At 31.8% G+C, this 18,812-nt stretch overlaps 1 protein-coding gene and 1 long non-coding RNA gene across 2 annotated transcripts in view; one reads left to right on the top strand and one right to left on the bottom strand.

Moving 5' to 3' along the window:
- Nucleotides 1-2,420, top strand: LOC123264157. The gene is made up of 3 exons (XR_006509283.1): nt 1-89; nt 1,526-1,726; nt 1,802-2,420. It is a non-coding gene; the product is annotated as an uncharacterized LOC123264157 (long non-coding RNA).
- The window catches only part of LOC123264147 (cubilin-like), a 27,241-nt gene continuing 9,219 nt past the window's right edge, over nt 791-18,812 (bottom strand). Inside the window, exons 17-50 of the mRNA XM_044727298.1 lie at nt 17,521-17,859; nt 16,534-17,414; nt 15,933-16,461; nt 15,355-15,866; nt 15,077-15,278; nt 14,602-14,979; nt 14,323-14,516; nt 14,017-14,168; nt 13,733-13,912; nt 13,477-13,658; nt 13,169-13,387; nt 12,934-13,080; nt 12,381-12,456; nt 12,074-12,182; nt 11,837-11,996; nt 9,516-9,746; nt 9,345-9,433; nt 9,119-9,226; nt 8,305-8,456; nt 8,025-8,225; nt 7,702-7,837; nt 6,958-7,282; nt 6,673-6,858; nt 6,422-6,584; nt 6,060-6,237; nt 3,634-3,870; nt 3,392-3,554; nt 3,093-3,301; nt 2,724-2,804; nt 2,050-2,114; nt 1,562-1,974; nt 1,236-1,471; nt 1,003-1,114; nt 791-923 (exon numbers count right to left, since the gene is read on the bottom strand). Coding sequence (XP_044583233.1) covers nt 868-923; nt 1,003-1,114; nt 1,236-1,471; nt 1,562-1,974; nt 2,050-2,114; nt 2,724-2,804; nt 3,093-3,301; nt 3,392-3,554; nt 3,634-3,870; nt 6,060-6,237; nt 6,422-6,584; nt 6,673-6,858; nt 6,958-7,282; nt 7,702-7,837; nt 8,025-8,225; nt 8,305-8,456; nt 9,119-9,226; nt 9,345-9,433; nt 9,516-9,746; nt 11,837-11,996; nt 12,074-12,182; nt 12,381-12,456; nt 12,934-13,080; nt 13,169-13,387; nt 13,477-13,658; nt 13,733-13,912; nt 14,017-14,168; nt 14,323-14,516; nt 14,602-14,979; nt 15,077-15,278; nt 15,355-15,866; nt 15,933-16,461; nt 16,534-17,414; nt 17,521-17,859 — 7,601 coding nt within the window. The 3' untranslated portion in view covers nt 791-867. The remainder of the gene's footprint in view (nt 924-1,002; nt 1,115-1,235; nt 1,472-1,561; nt 1,975-2,049; nt 2,115-2,723; nt 2,805-3,092; nt 3,302-3,391; nt 3,555-3,633; nt 3,871-6,059; nt 6,238-6,421; nt 6,585-6,672; nt 6,859-6,957; nt 7,283-7,701; nt 7,838-8,024; nt 8,226-8,304; nt 8,457-9,118; nt 9,227-9,344; nt 9,434-9,515; nt 9,747-11,836; nt 11,997-12,073; nt 12,183-12,380; nt 12,457-12,933; nt 13,081-13,168; nt 13,388-13,476; nt 13,659-13,732; nt 13,913-14,016; nt 14,169-14,322; nt 14,517-14,601; nt 14,980-15,076; nt 15,279-15,354; nt 15,867-15,932; nt 16,462-16,533; nt 17,415-17,520; nt 17,860-18,812) is intronic.

Raw genomic sequence — 18,812 nt, forward strand, 5'->3', positions numbered from 1 at the left:
CTCAATTTTAACAGTTGCCAGTAAGGTCATCATAAAAAAGTAGTTCTTTAACTTTAGTTCAGTACGCGCATTTTGGGTCGATAACTGTGGTATGAATTACTTTAATAATAATAATAATACAATTTTAATTGGTAAAAAGTGTCCGGTAATAAAAGGATTAAAGTTTATTACAAAATTATTAAACTTAGAATTTTTCATATAACAATTTTATTACTTTTACAATTGCAAGCACTCGCGGGCTTTAATAATATCGCGTTGCAGATGCTATCAAAGCATATACCGGAGAAAGATATCGTTTAAAAGGCATAAATATCGTTAATAAGGGCATATATATATATATTTTATAAAAATTTTTTTCTTTCGAAAATTGATTTAGTTATGTTCTAAAAATATAGTAGTAACCAAAAAAAATTTCCTTTCAAAAATTGAATGCTTATTACTTATTACGCTCTTACGGCTTCCGCGGTGGGTATCGGGAGCCATAAAGGTGGTTGAAAAAAATTTTTTTTATACGGAATCAACATCATTTTAATTTAATGGTACAATACTGACTCAATACTGATAAGTGCGTGGGATTTGCGCGTATGAAAAAAATTTTAATTCTGAAAAAAAATTTGTCTTATATTATTATACTTTTAGAACATTATTATATCAATTAAAAAAAATTTTTTTTTATACGCCTTTATGAATCGCGGGTGTCACAAGGCCGTATAATAATAGTTAGGCTCTCCTTGAAAACTTTCCAAAGTTGAAATGAAAAGAAATTAATAACAAAATGCTGACATTAAAATAGTTAAACTTGCCTTTATTACCGAAATTATTTACACAGATTTCAACTTATTTAACTAATAAATTAACGTAAAAGAATTAATCATAGAATCTTGCTTCCATATGAGGTCCGTCGGGTCCATCATCTGTAAACGCTGAGCAAAAAAAGTTGAAATTAATATTTTAATAATTTATAAATATAAATTAGTACCAAGTAAATAAAATAAAACTCACAATGTTCGACTCCCACAAAAACAATGACCCATCCGCTACCGCCATTATTTGGACTTGTATGATAAGTAACCTTTACTTGATTCGACAATGCTTCGAATTTAGCAGGATTTTCCTAGAATTTATTACACAATTTTTAAAGTTCAATTTGTATATTAGATAACCAATTTTTTTTTTTTTTTTTTTTTTTTTTTTTTTTTTTTTAATGTAATTGGATACAATATTATTAAACTTACTTTTCCACAATATGTTGTTGTTCGTTCCAAATTACCTGAAAGGTCAGTTATAGTAATATAATCAGTTGCACAGTCGCTTGCCCCTAAATCAAAAACGAGGAAATCGAGGACAATTTTAAAACCACGGGGGACACTCAAATCCCAAGTACATTCACTGGTATTACGATAATTATTTGGATACATTGGTGATGTGAATCGACCAACATAATTGTAAATTTTTCCTCCGCATCCACGTCCTGTTGAAAGTAACGAAAAATTAAATAAATAAGCACTTGGTGAATATGTTTCAGATGGCTTTAAAAAAATCAACTCAAATGTCAGATTACCCTTATCAGTTGATGTATACAAAATATCATAACTCTCCCAAGTGACACCACGTTCCGATAAAGAATGCAAACTCAACTTATTTGAGGTACTAAAAATCGGTGACGGTACTTGCATGCCACACAATGTTGCAAGTAATGGAGCATTAAAGCCACCGTCGTGAATTTGTAAGTAACTTCGTGTACATTCAGACATATCGAAAAGTCTCAAATTGTTGAAATATAATGAAATTGTATTTCCAGGTGGTACTTCTATATTAATCCAGCAATCGGTGAATCCTTGATGTATAATTCTGCCCTGAGGGCTTGTATAATTACGATTACAATCAGATAATCCAACATCGAGCTTGAATTTTCTTCGTTTTTCCGGATGATCAGTTGTAGATTTAAGGTTTATTTCTAGTTCACTTCCTCCACTACAAAAAAAAAAAAAAAAAATATTAAAACACTTTTTTTATTTACATTAAAAATTCAATCAATGTTTGAGAAACCTGTAATAATCATATGCATCAAATTTCGAACAAAATGTGAACGCTGCCATCGGATGATGTCTTCCCTAAAAAAAAAAAAAAAAAAAAAAAAAATTATTAACTTTTTTAAGCTACTCAATATATATAAAAATTTTTCTTAAATGACACTCAATTGACTAATTTTCGGAATTATATATTGTGAATAATGAAATGCTACTATATTTACAAACTTTGAGTTTGCTTTGCATAATTTGAGTCCAAGTTTTATAATTTAATTATTCTATGTCCAGAAAATGGGGCAAATAAAAACCATCATCATTATAAATTTACAAATCTTAACAACTTAGGAATTTAGAAACAAATTAAGTAAAAAATAAATTCGCAAAACGTTATGTGGATTAATAAACAATAATTAATACTATACGGAGATAGTAATAGTTACCCTCGATTTTAGTAAATAATATCGATACCAATAATAGTCAAATTTCATCGAATCTAATAATGAGAGTTATTAAAAACGAATGATGGTAATTATGATCACAAATTTCTAAGCTTGTAATAATTTAAGTTAAAAAATTCAACGAAGAAAAAATTTTCATTTTGAAGGTAAGTTTTTAAATTTAATTCTCTTATGGGGTCTTAAATTAATTTACAGATAATAATTTTAATCAATGATGAAATCATCAAATACTTACTAATCTAAGCAAATGACGTTGGTTACTTTTTCCACTGTAAACAAAATCTTCGCCGAAATCTTGACTTATATGTTGATTGTTCTAAAATTGACAGAAAAACATAAAACAAATGAATAATCGATCGTATAAATAGTATATTACACACCTATGGAAGTAAAGTAAGAAATGTCTCAGATCACATGTGATTGGCCGAGGCGAAGCCGAGGTCAACAAACATGTCATCTGAGGCTTTCTTATTTACTTCCCGAGGAGTGTATACTATTTTTTTGTCCGACGAAGGCGGAAAGTAGCAACTTTGTTTAGTGCAGCGGGACGAAAGTTGCCACTTTTCGCCCGGAGGGCAAAAAAGCAAATTATAAAAGAAACTACCATTTGATCCACAATCTGTAATCGATCTCCAGAACAACTTTCAGAATCTTCCATGTCAACATCTACAAAATGAATATGAATATCATGACCATGTGGTGCTTTTACAATCCATTTGCATCGAAGACCCAAAGTATAATCAGCAGGATACCCAGGTGATGTTATTAATTTTGAAGCATTTACTATTGATATCATTGTCTCACCACAAGGAGCTGAAAAATTATAATTTTACAACAATAATTAATTTTTTATCTCTAGAATTTTTTTTTTTACATTGTAAGAATAATTTGAGGCTGCATTACAATCGATTATGTCAAAACTAGCCGTCACTCCAGATCCTTGGAACTCGGCATCACTGAAAAATCTGATCCATAAGTGATTCATCGAAGAAACAATTGGCTGTGGAACAGTATTCCCACAGAATCTTCCGAGCAGTTCAGCGAAAGGACCTATACCGTCACGTACCTAAGTATATGCAAATAATAAGTAATTTCAAATGTCATTGATGTTTTTCCAAAATATTTTAAAGCAAGTAATAATGTACCTCTAAGAAATCTCCAGTACATACGCCACCATATATTGATGATGTTTTATTCGAATTATTCTTAAGATCCATGCTTATGATGGTCATTTTAATGTTTTTACCAGAAGGAACAGAAACAGTCCACAAACAATCTTCTAATGGATCATAAGTGACTCCCTTTTGTGTTTTCCAAGTGTGGGAAGACTTCAAGTCTATTTTTCCACCACAACCACCTGCTTCATTTTTCGTAAACAAAACCTAAATAAAAAAAAAAACAGTTATAATAAAACCTACTTTTTGCAATATTAGCATGCACCGCGCGCCACGCACGCGTAATATGTTTATAAAAATGACCATTCAGTAGCCGAAATGGAAGTAAATTTCCCAAAAAAAAAAATAAAACATATTTTTTATAAAATACTATTGATCATAATATATAACTTCCGTTACAATAAAATAATGACATCAAAACGAATGCAAAAGTAAAATTTCATTAGATCTATCTGAGATAGTAGGTAATTTTTGGTCTAGATCCGATGGTGAATTATGCAAATTGAAGTTTATTTAATAAGCTTTCAGACGCAATTTACAGGAATTTGATTGGATATCACGTTCAATTATTATTGCACTGAAAAGCAATAAAAATGAAATTTTTTGTGATTTCCAAAAATTTTTGAATTAGTGTCAGACCTAAACTATTAAATTTAGAAAAATAAATAAGTATGCAAATTAAAGCTTATTAAATAAGCTTTCAGATGCAATTTACAGAAATTAAACATGATATCGCTTTTAATTCTTACCGCACGAAAATACGGTAAAAGTGAAAATTTTAGCGATTCAAAAAAATTTTTGAATTACTGTCATTTCTAAGCTAATCGACAGATTTGGCTCAACTTAGAACTTAACTTCAGAAATCATCCAAAAAGAAAGTAAGTGACGTTTCATTAAAATCCGTTCAAAATTAAGGGAGTTATAGAAGAAACAGAGATGTATAAACTTTTGAACCATATGTATTTTCTGAATCCACTTGACGAGCTGAATCGATATACAGCAAAACTTTTCAAAAGCTCCGTCGTGAGGTCCAATGTAATAGGTAGATTTCTATGAAATCTACTAATAAAATCACGTTAAAATAAAATTTTATTTAAAAAAATTAGGACGTCGGTTGACCCTAAAGGCCATCCCTGAAACTTCCCGCTCATTTTGTACTTAAGCGCTCAAAATTACACATTACGTTTTTGAGCTTTTCGAGCTCACAAATATGATTTTTGTGTCATTTTGAGCTCTTCGAGCTCAAAACTAATAGCAGTTTAATAAAACACAATTTTTTGAATTTTCAAACGGCAATAGCTTTTGAATTAATGAGCCGATTTTCACGCGGTTGGCGGCATTCAACGCAGTTTTCAAAGCCTCATAAAGAATCATTAAGTTCAAATTGATCGAGCCAGTAATTTCGAAGTAATTCCGAAAAAAACACATTTTTCGGTTTTTTTTCGACAACGATAACTCACGAACGAAATAACCGATTTTGACCGGGCTTGCAGTGATCGACGTGGTTTTTCAGTCTTAAGAGCTGATTAGATTTTGGAATTGATCGGTAAAGCCATTTAAAAGTAATTCCAAAAAAACCACATTTCAAAAAATTTTTTTTGTAGTTTATTTAAGATTTCTCGAAATCTACTGGTCCGAATCAGTTCCAACTTACAGAAAATCTAAGTTTGGCAAAGACTTTTCGAATAAAACCAACTGCGATCAAATCGGTCAAGCTGTTCAGAAGTTATAAGAGGTTTACACACGCACACACACACACACACACACATACACACACACACACACACACACACACACAGTCACACTCACACATACACATACACACACAAATACATACATACAGACACACAGACATCATCGCGAAAACATTCAGGGAAGCTTCCTAGGACCTCAAAACGTCGAGATCTGATGAAAACTCGATTTTCGAAAAACGGGGTAAAACTAATAACTTCCCGATTTTTGAAAATCTTCGATTTTCTTCGCGGGAAGTTAAAAATTACAACTGAAATATAACAAATTTTTGCAAGCGCTTACTACTCTTATTATGTTTACTACTACCCCCCCCCCCATAGATGACCCTATAACAACCCCATAGAAACCTCAATAAAAACTCCATAGAAATCTCCATAGAAACCCCCAGAGCAACCTCATAGAAACCCCATAGAGGGCCCCATAGCAACCGCCCCCTAGACAACGCCTCCATGGAAACCCCATAGCAACTCCCCCCCCCCTCCCTAGGCAACACTCCCATAGCAACTGTTGCCTAGCAACAAGGCTTCACATCTTACTTAACCAATTTTTTATTTGGAGATATCGATTTAGGTATTGACACGTCCCTTGTCATAACTATAAAAATATTCATTTAGAAAATAATCATAAATATTTTCTTTAATTACCGCAATTTTGAATCCTTTAAAGTGTTTATCTTCATTGGAATTAAAATTAACTGCTATAGCATTGTCAACAGATTTAATTACTGGCAATGAATCTGTTAAGTTACCACACAGAGTAGCTAATAGTTTTTCATTATCTAGTAGCGAACCTTCGTAAACCATCAAATTATCGAAGTAACATCTGTAAATAAAATTATGTATAACATGACAAAATAAACTTTTTTTTATTAAAAAGAAATATATAAGACGAGACTGAAAATAACAGACTTCGGACAATTTCATTTAAAAACAAAACTATGCAAAATTGCATAAATGGAAATCTTTGAAACGTTTTCGTGTCACATATTTTTTTTAAATTCTGTTACCTGGAAGTATATTCCAATTCAAACATTTCAAATCTTAAAACTACACTTTTATCATCTGGAGCATGGATAATCCAAGTGCAATTAAGTTTTCCGAAGTACGTTAGCGAATCTTTAGAAGTTGGTGGTTCTATTATTCCCTCTTTTGTTAATTCACCTCCACATTCTAACAAAAAAAGTCAAGTGTTTAAATTTTAAATTATATTTTGTATAAAAAAATGATGATAATTAAACAATACAGTTAATAAAGTTACCATTTATGAAATACAAGAACTGAAAACCTCGTTTTTGAATAAATTTATCAGTTCGGAAAATAATTTCCACTGCATGGTCGGTATGCTGGACTGGTGGTGGATTAGTGCCACACCAAACAGATTCTGAGTCATACCATCCAAATTCATTACGCGTAATACTTATATTGTCGTAATCACAATTAAGTCCTAATGAACAAAAAATGAATTATGTAGGTATAAACAATCGGTATTTGGTTGTAGATTGAAAGTAAATTGATAATAAATATTAAATTTAGCATAAATTACTAGATTCTAATTGGAAATCTATGAATTCCACTAAAACAGAGTATCCTTCCGGTGCAAGGATTGTGTAATTACAGTAGAGACTTGGAGCGTAATAGGATGGATAATTTGGTGAACTAATCATTTGGCGTTGTTTTGAGGCAACAAAAACTCCACCACAATTACGTTCCCACTTTGCATGAAAACCGTCTCCTTGAACAGCTTCATTTGAACGGAATACTACTTTTACACGATTTGAAGTAGCATTAAATGTTGGTGGCATATTCCTACCACAAATTTTTCCTAACTGTTTCCATGAATCAGCATTAAACACGTCCTGTTCTAAAATCTAAATTATGCAATTTAAAAAAATGTTTAACATTAAAGATTTTATAAAAATCGGTAATCAAGAAGATAGCTTAGATCAACGTTTATATCACAAAAAAAATCAATATATAATGAATAAAACATCATATATTTATAATTAAATTATTGACATATAAATAAGTGATCTAAAAATTAATTTTTTTGTTCAATAATCAATAATCAATAATTTTCAATCGACTATAAGCGCTTGAATCAATTGATAAGAAATGAAATTTCATAGATATAATTGTTACTAAACCAATTATTATAAAATGAAAAAATGAAAAATTCGTTTTCGACAATCAATTATAATGAAAATATCGTTAAAGTAAGATTTTTTTTGCAAATAATGTAGATCTAAACCATTTTTTTAGGTATTTAAGTACATGAACGTGCACTCACTTCAACAAAATCGTTTGAGCAATTTGTACTTGTTTCTAAATTAAATCTATCAAGAAAAACTAATCCAATATGATAACCAGGCTCTGCAATTATTTCCCAAGTACATTCAGCATTGTTGGGATATTGACTTGGAAAACTAACGAAGAAGAAATAATTTTTAAGAGTTATTTTCTTATTATAATAAGTTTCATATACATAAATTTTATAACAATAAAGAAATGAATTTTTTGTTAACGTAGGTTCCCAGTTGAGCGTATAAGTTTCTGTAGTTATTGGAGCCGTGATAAGATTTTTTTTAGGTATGGATAAAATATAATAAATACCTGGGAGAAGATAGTTCCTTACGAGTTCCTCGCATAGTACCACCACATCCATATTTATCACTACTCAATTCAAGCTGGAAATCGCTAGGTGATTTCGTAGCGTGATACTCAATCCATAACTTATTCGAAGAACTGGTTATGTTTTTCGGTATCACGTTGCCACAGAACTTTCCTACTTCCGGTGACATAGGTCCACCATTTCTATGCATGATATTCAATTTATTTTAAAAATACATAATAAATTTAATTATTCTATAAATTGTATTGGATGAATGCTTACCTAACAATAATATAATTATCATTGCAGCTGCCCATATCAAGGTGAGTAAAGGCCAATTGAATAACTCCACCATCGTTAGCGAATTCTGCTCGCCATGCACAATCTCTGGGGTACAAAATGTTATTTGGTGCTGGTGTCATGTCTTGTTGTATCTGTAATCATTTCTCATCATCATTATCATCATCATCATCGATGAGTAATTATTGACAAAGAAATTATAAAAAGATTAATTTTTGCAAGAATTAATTAGACTGGCACACAAAAAAAAAGTTGTTTGTGCATTTGACTGGACCCATCTATGGACATGTATTTCGACCCGCTGAATCAGAATTTGAACTTTAATAAGACAAAAAAACTTCAGATTCAGATTCGGTGGAAAAAAATCATACTCAATCTGAATCCAAAAAATTTTTTTCATCTAGATAATTTCAGTTTTTCATGATTTTTTGCAATTTTTTCAAATTTTGACGGCTCAACGAGCTAATTAACGTTCAGATTCAAATTCAGTGAATTGAAATACATGAAAATCATACTCAATCCGGGTCTACAAAAATTTTTTCATCGCGGTGATTGCAGTTTTTCGCAATTTTTTGCCTTTTCTTTGGGTTTTTTTCAGTTTACTCAATTCTGGAGGGTGACCGGACCAAACGGACTTCAAATTTGGATTTAGCGGGTCGAAATACACTTCCGTAGTTGGGTCCGGTCAAAATTTACAAACAATTTTTTTTTAGGTGCCGGTGTTATGGTAGCGATATATTTTTTACTGACAAATTATTATCCGAGAAATTTTATCGTGAGAAAGAATAATCGTTACCTTTGGTGCTTCGAGTTTGTGACTCGGGCCTCTAAGTATTCCACCACATATTTGCCATGAATATTCTAATTCAAAATTCATCGTTGAACCATAAGTACCATTGAGAATCTTGAATTTAAAAATTGAATTTTATTTTAATTTTAAAATTTTTTCAAAAGCTATAAAGTTTACTAAAAAATAATGAAGTATAAAAAAATTGGATGGATTTTGAATTAACTTAAATTACCTTTATAATATTAAGAGGTAAAGGACTCCTAATAATATATGGCTCTTGAGAAACATTTCCACAAACCATTCCTACTGTTTCATCAGGACCTATTGATAAAAATTTTTTTTAAATATTTTATCTTGAAATCGAATTACAACTAATGACATTGACCAACAAAAAACGGCTGACCTGCTACAATGATAGATTTCATTAGATAACTACACGAACGACCTTGGCGAGAATACCGGCCAATGGTTCCAGTTACTGATACAGTTAATGTAGCTGAGGAATTAACGCCTTCACGTACTAAGTCAGGCGGAGCTGTGAGAGCCCATTCACAATAAAATGAAGATCGATTAAAAGGCGCCATTGTTGGAGCAATCAAACTGCCGTGATAATTATCAATATTTCCACCACAAGCTAGTAAAAAATATTAATTGTTAATGATTTAATTATAATTAAACACCGGCACACAAAAAAAAAAAGTTTTCAGTACTTTTGACGGGACCCATATATCTTTATGTATTTCGACCCGCTGAATCCGAATTTGAGGTCAGTTTGACCCGTACACCGTCAAATTTTCGAGAAAACTTTGAAAAACCGAAAAAAATGACGAAAATCGGCAGTTTAGGCGATTTAAAATGATTTAAAAAATTTTTTTGACCTAAACTAAGCATGATATTAATGTATTTCGACCCGCTTACTACTTATCTGAAGTTTATTTAGACCATAAGCCATTAAAAGTTTAAGTAAATTCCAAAAAACCCTGAAAAATTGCAAAAAAAGCAAAAATTAGCAAAAAAAAGCAAAAAATTCCAGATATTGTGTTAAAAAAAAATTTATAAAATTAGATCAATCATGATTCTCATGTATTTCGATCCGCCGAATATAAATCTCGAATTTATATGGCTCAGACATCTCTCAAAATCTAAATAAATGGCAAAAAACCACTGAAAATCAAAATCAAATCAAACATGTTATCCGATCTGTGGAATATAAATTTTAAATTTTTTGACCTAAATCCTCAAAAAATTTTAATTCTTTAAAAAAATCTTTTCAAAACCGTTTATTTTTTAATTTTAATTCATTCTCCGCTTATATTTAACCCTTTTATCTTCAAATGACCTACATAAAGGGTTTCTCTTTCGCTTTTTTATTTTCTCAGGTAGATCTCTCTTCAGTGTCCAACAATTACACTAATGTCTTGATGGAATCTTTCGCCTTGCTCTTCACTGTAATCATCAAGATTTTCAGGAAAGTGTGGAAGGTGAGAATCTAAATAGTGCAATTTTGAATTCATCAAGCAACCCAAAGTATCGTAGTTGTACAACAACTCTTCAACTAAATTCACGTAATTCTCACTTTTTGTATTCCCTAAAAAGTTTTGTGATACTTCTTTGAAGCTTGCCCATGCTGCTCTCTCAATCTCGTTCATTTCATATTCGAAATTATCGTCCTTAAATAAAGTCCGAATTTAGGGTCCATCGAAAATTCCTTCTTTCAATTTTGCATCACTTATAGCTGGAAAGTTTTCCCCCAAATATTTGAAACAGTTGCCATCTTTGTCTAAAGCTTTGACAAACTGCTTCATAAGACCAAGCTTCATGTGAAGTGGCGGTAGTAAGTACTTGGAAGGATCAATTAGAGGTTCTCGGGTAACATTGTGAGAACCAGGATTCAAATTCGTTCTCGTTGGCCATTCTTTTTTAACATAGTGATTTTTTCGATCGCGACTATCCCACAAACATAAAAAGCAGGGATATTTCGTGAACCCTGATTGTTGGCCTAACAGTAGTGTTGTAAGAGGATTGCACCAAGACACAGGTGTAATAAAAACGATATAAAAAAAAAAAGTAGAATTAACTAAAATTTTTTGAGGATTCAGGTCAAAAAATTCAAAATTTATATTTCACAAATCGGATAACATGTTAAAAATTCTTTATTTTTATTTGAAAATTAATTTTTATCATAACGGACTTGATTTATTTTAATGTTTAGTGGTTTTTTGCCATTTATTTAGATTTTGAGAGATGTCTGAGCCATATAAATTCGAGATTTATATTCGGCGGATCGAAATACATGAGAATCATGATTGATCTAATTTTATAAAATTTTTTTTAACACAATATCTGGAATTTTTTGTTATTTTTTGCTTTTTTTGCAATTTTTCAGGGTTTTTTGGAATTTACTTAAACTTTTAATGGCTTATGGTCAAAATAAACTTCAGATAAGTATCAAGCGGGTCGAAATACATTAATATCATGCTTAGTTTAGGTCAAAAAAATGTTTTAAATCGCCTAAATTGCCGATTTTCGTTATTTTTTTCGGTTTTTCAGTTTTCTCGAAAATTTGACGGTGTACGGGTCAAACTGACCTCAAATTCGGATTCAGCGGGTCGAAATACATAAAGATATATGGGTCCGGTCAAAAATACGGACAACTTTTTTTTTTGTGTGCCGGTGTTATTTTTTTAAATCCAAGTCTTTATTAAAAAAATTTAGATAAGTTACGCGCTGGCGCTGCCGCAATGTAGCGAGCTTTTAGACCCCTATGCCCACTGGTCATCCAAAACGAGATCAACATCATGTTTGAAGAGCTGCTATACGTACGAGAAAACTGTCCAGATCGTATTATTGAAATCTTAGACTTTGAGTAAAAATCATTGTAAAACTGAAAACAAATATTTTAATACATTTAAATTGTGATCATCTAATTATGGTAGTGATTGTATAAAAATATTTATTTACTGCTAAATAAAGCCCTGATCTTTCAGGTTCTTCTTGCGGAAGATCTAAATCTTCTATTTCTACTTGGACTTGATTGCCTCGAGGTACAGTGATTCGCCATTCACAATACCTTGAATTGAACATCATCATCAATACTCAAAAAATGATTAATTTTTGCAATTATGTTAACCATTTAAGCTAGCACTGTACTCGTCATATTTAATTTTAATGTTATTTAATTTAATTTAATTGACAGAAAAATATTATTCATCAAGTTTTAATTTCAGTGAATATATTTTTTTAAAGAAATTACAAAATATTATCTTACCGAGGGCGAGTAGTGGGATTTGGATAACCTACTGATTTAATTTCTCCTGACATACCAAATATATCACCACCGCAGCCTGTAAAATATATTATTATTACTTAAGTAGACTAGTGCTTTCGAAAGTGCACGCCTCATAATTCTCGTTCAATTTTATTAAGAAATTCATACTATGTCAATAGCTTAAAATAAAATAGAATTTTACTATATTTGATGACTGATCATTGAGTAAGATAATGATTCTATTTAATATCTAAAAAACTAAGTTTAAAAAATCTTCAAAGAAATAGTGTTATTTGATACGTTAAGCATTTAATTTTCTGAAGCCTTTAATATTACCGAGGATAAATACTACTTGAGTCGTACCCTGTGTAAGAACCAAGATAACTCTGTAGAATATGCATGCGACGTCATTTAACAAAAAAAGAAGCTAGTACAATCATCAAAAGTAAATTTCACAACTCGTAATTCCTAATAGAAACCTCTTTCTAAGATTCGTGGTATAGATCATGCAAGTGATTAAAATTTCATAATTAATTTAAATAAAAAAACGCACTATTTTTGCTGGCAGTGAAGTTTAAACTGAACCCTCGATAGTTTATATAACTTCGTTTGTCACTGAAAAATGAAATGAAAACTTCGTTGGACACTGTCACAATTGGTTCGGGTTTAAGACTTCCACATATAGTACGAATAGATGTTACTGTCGAAACATAAATAAACATTTCCAAATATTAATTGATTGTAAACAATATATTTAATAGCAAAAGTTGAGTAAAATTTATTTTTACCAGTATCGTTGTGAGCAATCTTTTCACCAATAAAGATGTGATCAGTAATTTCACAGTTTCTGAGACCAGGAAGATGAAGATCCCGGAATTGAATAGTCAAAGTATGATCTACGGGTCCAACTATCAACCAATCGCATTCTTGATTTTTGGGATACATTGCAGGATAATTAGGAGATGAAATCACACCTTCACTTCCACGAATAATGCCACCACAAAATTCTAAGTATTACAAATAAAATTTTTTTTTTTACACATATTCATCAATTATAGTATTACAATTTGTAATTCTAAAATTTTTTTAATTTTACCTCCAGGAATAACAGTTGCTTTAAAACCGTTTTTAGGATCAGTAACGTCTGTGTAAAAATGAACATAAAGAATATTTCCAGTACTCGTAAGACTACTTGGCGCAGTGTCTGAACAAAATCTGCCCAAAAGTTTCGATGAATCAGTGCCTCCATCTCTTACTTCAACGTATTCTTTTTCACAGCTGAAAATATAATCACGTTTTAAGGAAAAAATGTCCTTCATTTTTCATTAATTCATTGATTCAATTATGCATACTCAACGCTGTAAGTGAGATCAAAACGTTCAATAAAGTGTAGAGAAAGTCTTTCACCTGGCGGAGCCATAAATGTCCAAAAGCATTCTGAGAAAGGTGGTGGTATATTGGGATAGGAAGGTGATGAAAATTCCATACGATCTTTTAATCTAAAAGTTCCACCGCAATCTAATCCAATTTCGCTGGAATTTATGATTAAAAATATATTTTTTGTATATATTATAAATGACATGAGACTAAATTTTATTATCATTAATTGAACTAGCCAAAATTATTGCATAGTTACCGATATTCTAGCTTGAACGAAACATGTGTACCAGTTCCAACTGTTTTGACGAATAATTTATTTCCTGTTGTCATTAGAGTTTCTGGTACCGTGTTTCCACAAAACTTTCCGTCGCCAAGAAGTGGAGACTCTGGGCTTTCTCCATTTTTCAACTGGATTTTATAAACAAAAAAATACACCGTAATTATGTCATGAAATTGTAAATTAATAATTAAAAGGTATAAATTTTTATAGTAATATAAGTTATCAACGATTATTAAAATAACTTTAATTATTTTATATGACAAGGAGAGGATTATATCGTACCATTAAATAATAATTGCCGCAATGCGTATCCGGATTATCGATTGCAATATTAGTAATTCTAACTTCAATTTTTCTTCCAGGTCTTACACGAACAATCCAACTGCACTTGTAGCTCCACGCTCGAACCAAATTCTTCCTGATGTCATTGTTAAATTCAATTTCTCCATCAGGACCAGTCAATTCACCGCCACAATCTTTTAAAAAAAAGAATAAATAAATATTAATAAGCCTAAACGACGTATAGTATTCAAAAGGCTTTATTAAATTATAAAGACTGACTTATGTGAACAATTCCTCTAAAACCAGTTGCATTTATGTAAACATCGCTTATAAATTTAACCGTCATAATATTTCCTGTTTCAACATGGATGCTCGATTCATTACTCTTACAATATCTTCCTTGAAGTTTTGCTTCAGGAGGTGGTGGTAATGTCCGTACATATCCTGAGTAGATATCTATATAATCAGTTACACAATCATTTGATTCTTCGAGGTCAATATTCATGAACCAAAATGTCAAATGTGTTCCTGGAGGGGAAGTAATTATCCAAGTACACTGAAGATCATTTTCGTATCCTGTTGGATAACCTGGTGAAGTTATGATATGAGTGAGATTAGTTTCTCCACTCAAAAATATTTTTTCATTACAATCTGGCACTGGAAATTTAACGAATTGTCATATAAAATTTTATAGAAAATGAAAATTTTTATTTAATGGCAATATAACTAATTTATGATTTTAAGTGATTCTTACAGATTACTTCACGATCAGAGGATTGGTCTCGTGGTACTTCATACCAATGAAGATAAAACCAATTTCCTTCTCTCATATAATCTCCATTGAATTTAATGAATATGACGTTACTTGAAGACTGAACTGAATCTGGTAAATTGTTACTTGAACTACTACATGGTTCACTAAGAACTGGAGCATCAGAATCATATCCATCATAGATCTTTAATAAATTAAACATTTAACTTATTCAAAATTTCAAAAAAAAGTTATGAAATATAATATAAATATTTATTCACCATGAAACTAAAATAGTAGCAATCGTTAAAATTTTCAAGATGAAAATCATCAAATTCAACCCGTACTGCCGATCCAAAAGGTACTGTGACCCTCCAGGTGACTTCATCACTTCTTTTAAATGCCAGGGGATAAAATGGCGAAGCAATTTCACCAGACGACCCAGTTATATCATTACCATGAATAAAAGTATATTCTCCCAAAAATCCTTTACCGGTTCCACTGGAATCACTTCGAAATTTGATCCATAACTTTGTATTAGATGTTATCGGATCAATGGTATTTCCACAAAATGCTCCCAATAATTTACCAGAAGGGGAATTTTCTCGTATTTCTAAATAATCGCGGTCACAATTCGGACTCGATTCAATATCAAATTCAGAAAACGTTAAACTAATTCGGTTTCCAGGTGAACTATTCAGTATCCAAACGCATTCAGCGTTCATAGGGTAGCTGTCTGGATATGAGGGTGATGATAATGTCGCAGCTTCAGACGAATAATTTCCACCACACGCTAAAAAAATCATTTGAAAATTTCAGTGAAAATAACTAAGTAACTTATAAAATTTTATTGTATTACCAGAATTCAAGATAGAATAGCTTGCTTGGAACATATCCTCACTAGCAAACGATGAAACCAAATGCAGTGTCAAAGTATCTCCATTACTAACAATTGGCGCCGGTGATTTACTACCACACCACGACCCTCGTACTGGTCCCTCTAAGCCATCACCTTCGTAAACTTTCAGATAATGTTCTTCACACAAGTCATCCCCCATGTTCATCCAGGAGTTGGTCAAGTCCATGTGGAAGATGGTGAGGGTAATATGATCAGCAGGATTAGCCGCCTTGAGTATCCAAGTACAATTAGTACCTTCAGTTTTCCGTACGTGTAAATTAGATGCAGTAGACAAGACTCCAGGTTCAGACACGATTATATTTGCTCCACATGCGCGTTCAAATTGGGCTTTGAAACCTTTCGCTGAGATCAAACTGTCACTTCTCATTACTACCAACATTTGATTGCCTGATGAAACGAGCGACGGCGGTAAGTAATTCTTACAAAATGTCCCCAATTCTTCAAAATCTTTTCTGGGACCATCAAATACCTCAAAAAAAAAAAAAAACAATTTTTGAAGATTTATCTCATTAAAATTTTTAAAATTATAAATTATAGTTACCTTCACATAATCGTCAGTACAATTGGTAGTATCTTCAATATCGAAATCAATAAACGTTAAATTAACAACATGATGACGATCAACAAAAATAAGCCATTCACAATTTTGATTGTGTGGATAATTCATCGGATAATTAGCTGATAAAATAATTCCTTGATCCGCTGAAAACACTCCGCCGCAAGTCAATGGAACAGATTTGTAGTTAGCAGAGAATCCTTTGCCCTGATACGATTTGTCAGATTTGAATTTTATGAACATTTTGTTTGTTGGACTAGTATAATTAATTGGCACAGTAGAATGACAAAATTCAGCTAGTTTTGGTGCTTTGTCATTTTCGCCGCCAAAAAGTTCTATTTTATCGTAAAAACAACCTCCTGATTTTTCCGTATCAACTTCTGAGAAAAACACTTCAACGCTGTTACCATAATCTACTTCTATTAACCACTCACATTCTATATTAACCGGATAAGCGGCTGGATAGCCAGGTGATGTAAACTCTCCTATAGGTCTTATTAAGTGACCTCCACAGCCTACAACTACCCATTCTAATCTAAATCCTCCGTATACATAATACTCGTCGGTTAGGAAATTAATTGACACTTGAGGCTCTTTTGAAGTTATTTTCGGCGGTAGTCTGGAATCGCAATATTTTCCTAATTGAGTGTTGAATTGACCTTCAGATCCCTCTTTTATCAACAAATAATCATATTTACACTCTTCTTCGGAAGATGATTCTAGATCGAAATGTGAAAATGTTATGTTTATTTTATTGCCTATTGGCGCATCAATTATCCAACTGCAATTAACACTTGATGAATATTTTTCCGGGAAATTCGGTGATTCAATTACTCCAGAAAAACCATGAATTTTGTTGACACAAACTAAAAAAAATTAAATCATTATGATTACAGCAAGAATATCTTCTCAATAACTGATGAATTAACTTTTAGTTTCATTATACAATGTATAACAAAAGTTTGTTCTTACGTGTATTATATTTAATGAGAAAACCCCGTCCTGAATTGGTAAAATCACTTCGGAAGCGTACAGTTACTAAATTGCTGTTTAATTCAATGGAAGGAGGGTAAGTAGTTCCACAAAATCGATTTACATTTTTTCGTATTCCATTGACTCCTTCAGATATTTCAAGATAATCAAAATTACATCGGACATGTTCTTCCAAATCAAGGTCAACAATTATTATTTGAACACGACTACCAGCTGATACTGCGATTTTCCACGTACATTCTGATGATCTTGAGTACACATGAGGATAGTTTGGTGAAATAATATCTCCAGAAGCCGCCGTGAGTACACCACCACAACCTGAGTTGGGAAATTAATTCATATACATGATACATTTTTAACTTCCCGCTAAGAAAATCGGGAAATTATAGGTTTTACCCCGTTTTGCAAAAATCGAGGTTTCAACAGATCTCGACGTTTTGAAGCCCTAAGAAGCTTTCCTGACTATTTTTACGATGATGTCCGTACGTCTGTGTGTGTGTGTGTGTGTGTGTGTGTGTGTGTGTGTGTGTGTGTGTGTGTGTGTGTGTGTGTGTGTGTGTGTGTGTGTGTGTGTGTAAACCTCTTATAACTTCTGAACAGCTTGACCGATTTGATCGCAGTTGGTTTTATTCGAAAGGTCTTCGCCAAACTTAAATTTTCTGTAAGTTGGAACCAATTCGGACCAGTAGATTTCGAGAAATTGAAAAAAAAGTGAAAAAAAAGTTTTTTTTTCATTTTTTTCAAATATCTCCGAATTGGCTGAACCGATCGACCTCAAAAACTACTCAGCTCTTAACCTTGAAAACCCGCATCGATCGCCACCAAAAGCGTCAGAATCGGTTGATGCGTTCGTGAGATATCGTTGTCGAAAAAAGTGTTTTTTTGTATCAACTCCGAAATCTTTTATCAAATCAATTTTTTTGTTAAAATTATTTATAGAGCTAAAAAAACTGCATCGATCGCCGCCAACCGCGTGAAAATCAGTTGATTCATTCAAAAGTTATAGCAGTTTGAAAATTTTAAAAATCGTGTTTCATCGAACTTTGATAAGATTTTTGAACTCGAAGAGCTCAAAAGCATAGGAAAGCTATCTCTTTGAGTTCGGAGAGCTCAAAATAACACATAAATTGTATTTTTGAGCTCGAAGAGCTCAAAAACGTCATAAGTGCAATTTTAAGTGCCTAGGTATGGAATTAGCGGGAAGTTGCAGGGATGGCCTTCAGGGTCAACCGTTTTCCTAATTTTTTATATTTAACTATTTTTGATTAGTA

Source organism: Cotesia glomerata, linkage group LG1, assembly GCF_020080835.1.
Source record: "Cotesia glomerata isolate CgM1 linkage group LG1, MPM_Cglom_v2.3, whole genome shotgun sequence".
Lineage (NCBI taxonomy): Eukaryota > Metazoa > Arthropoda > Insecta > Hymenoptera > Braconidae > Cotesia > Cotesia glomerata.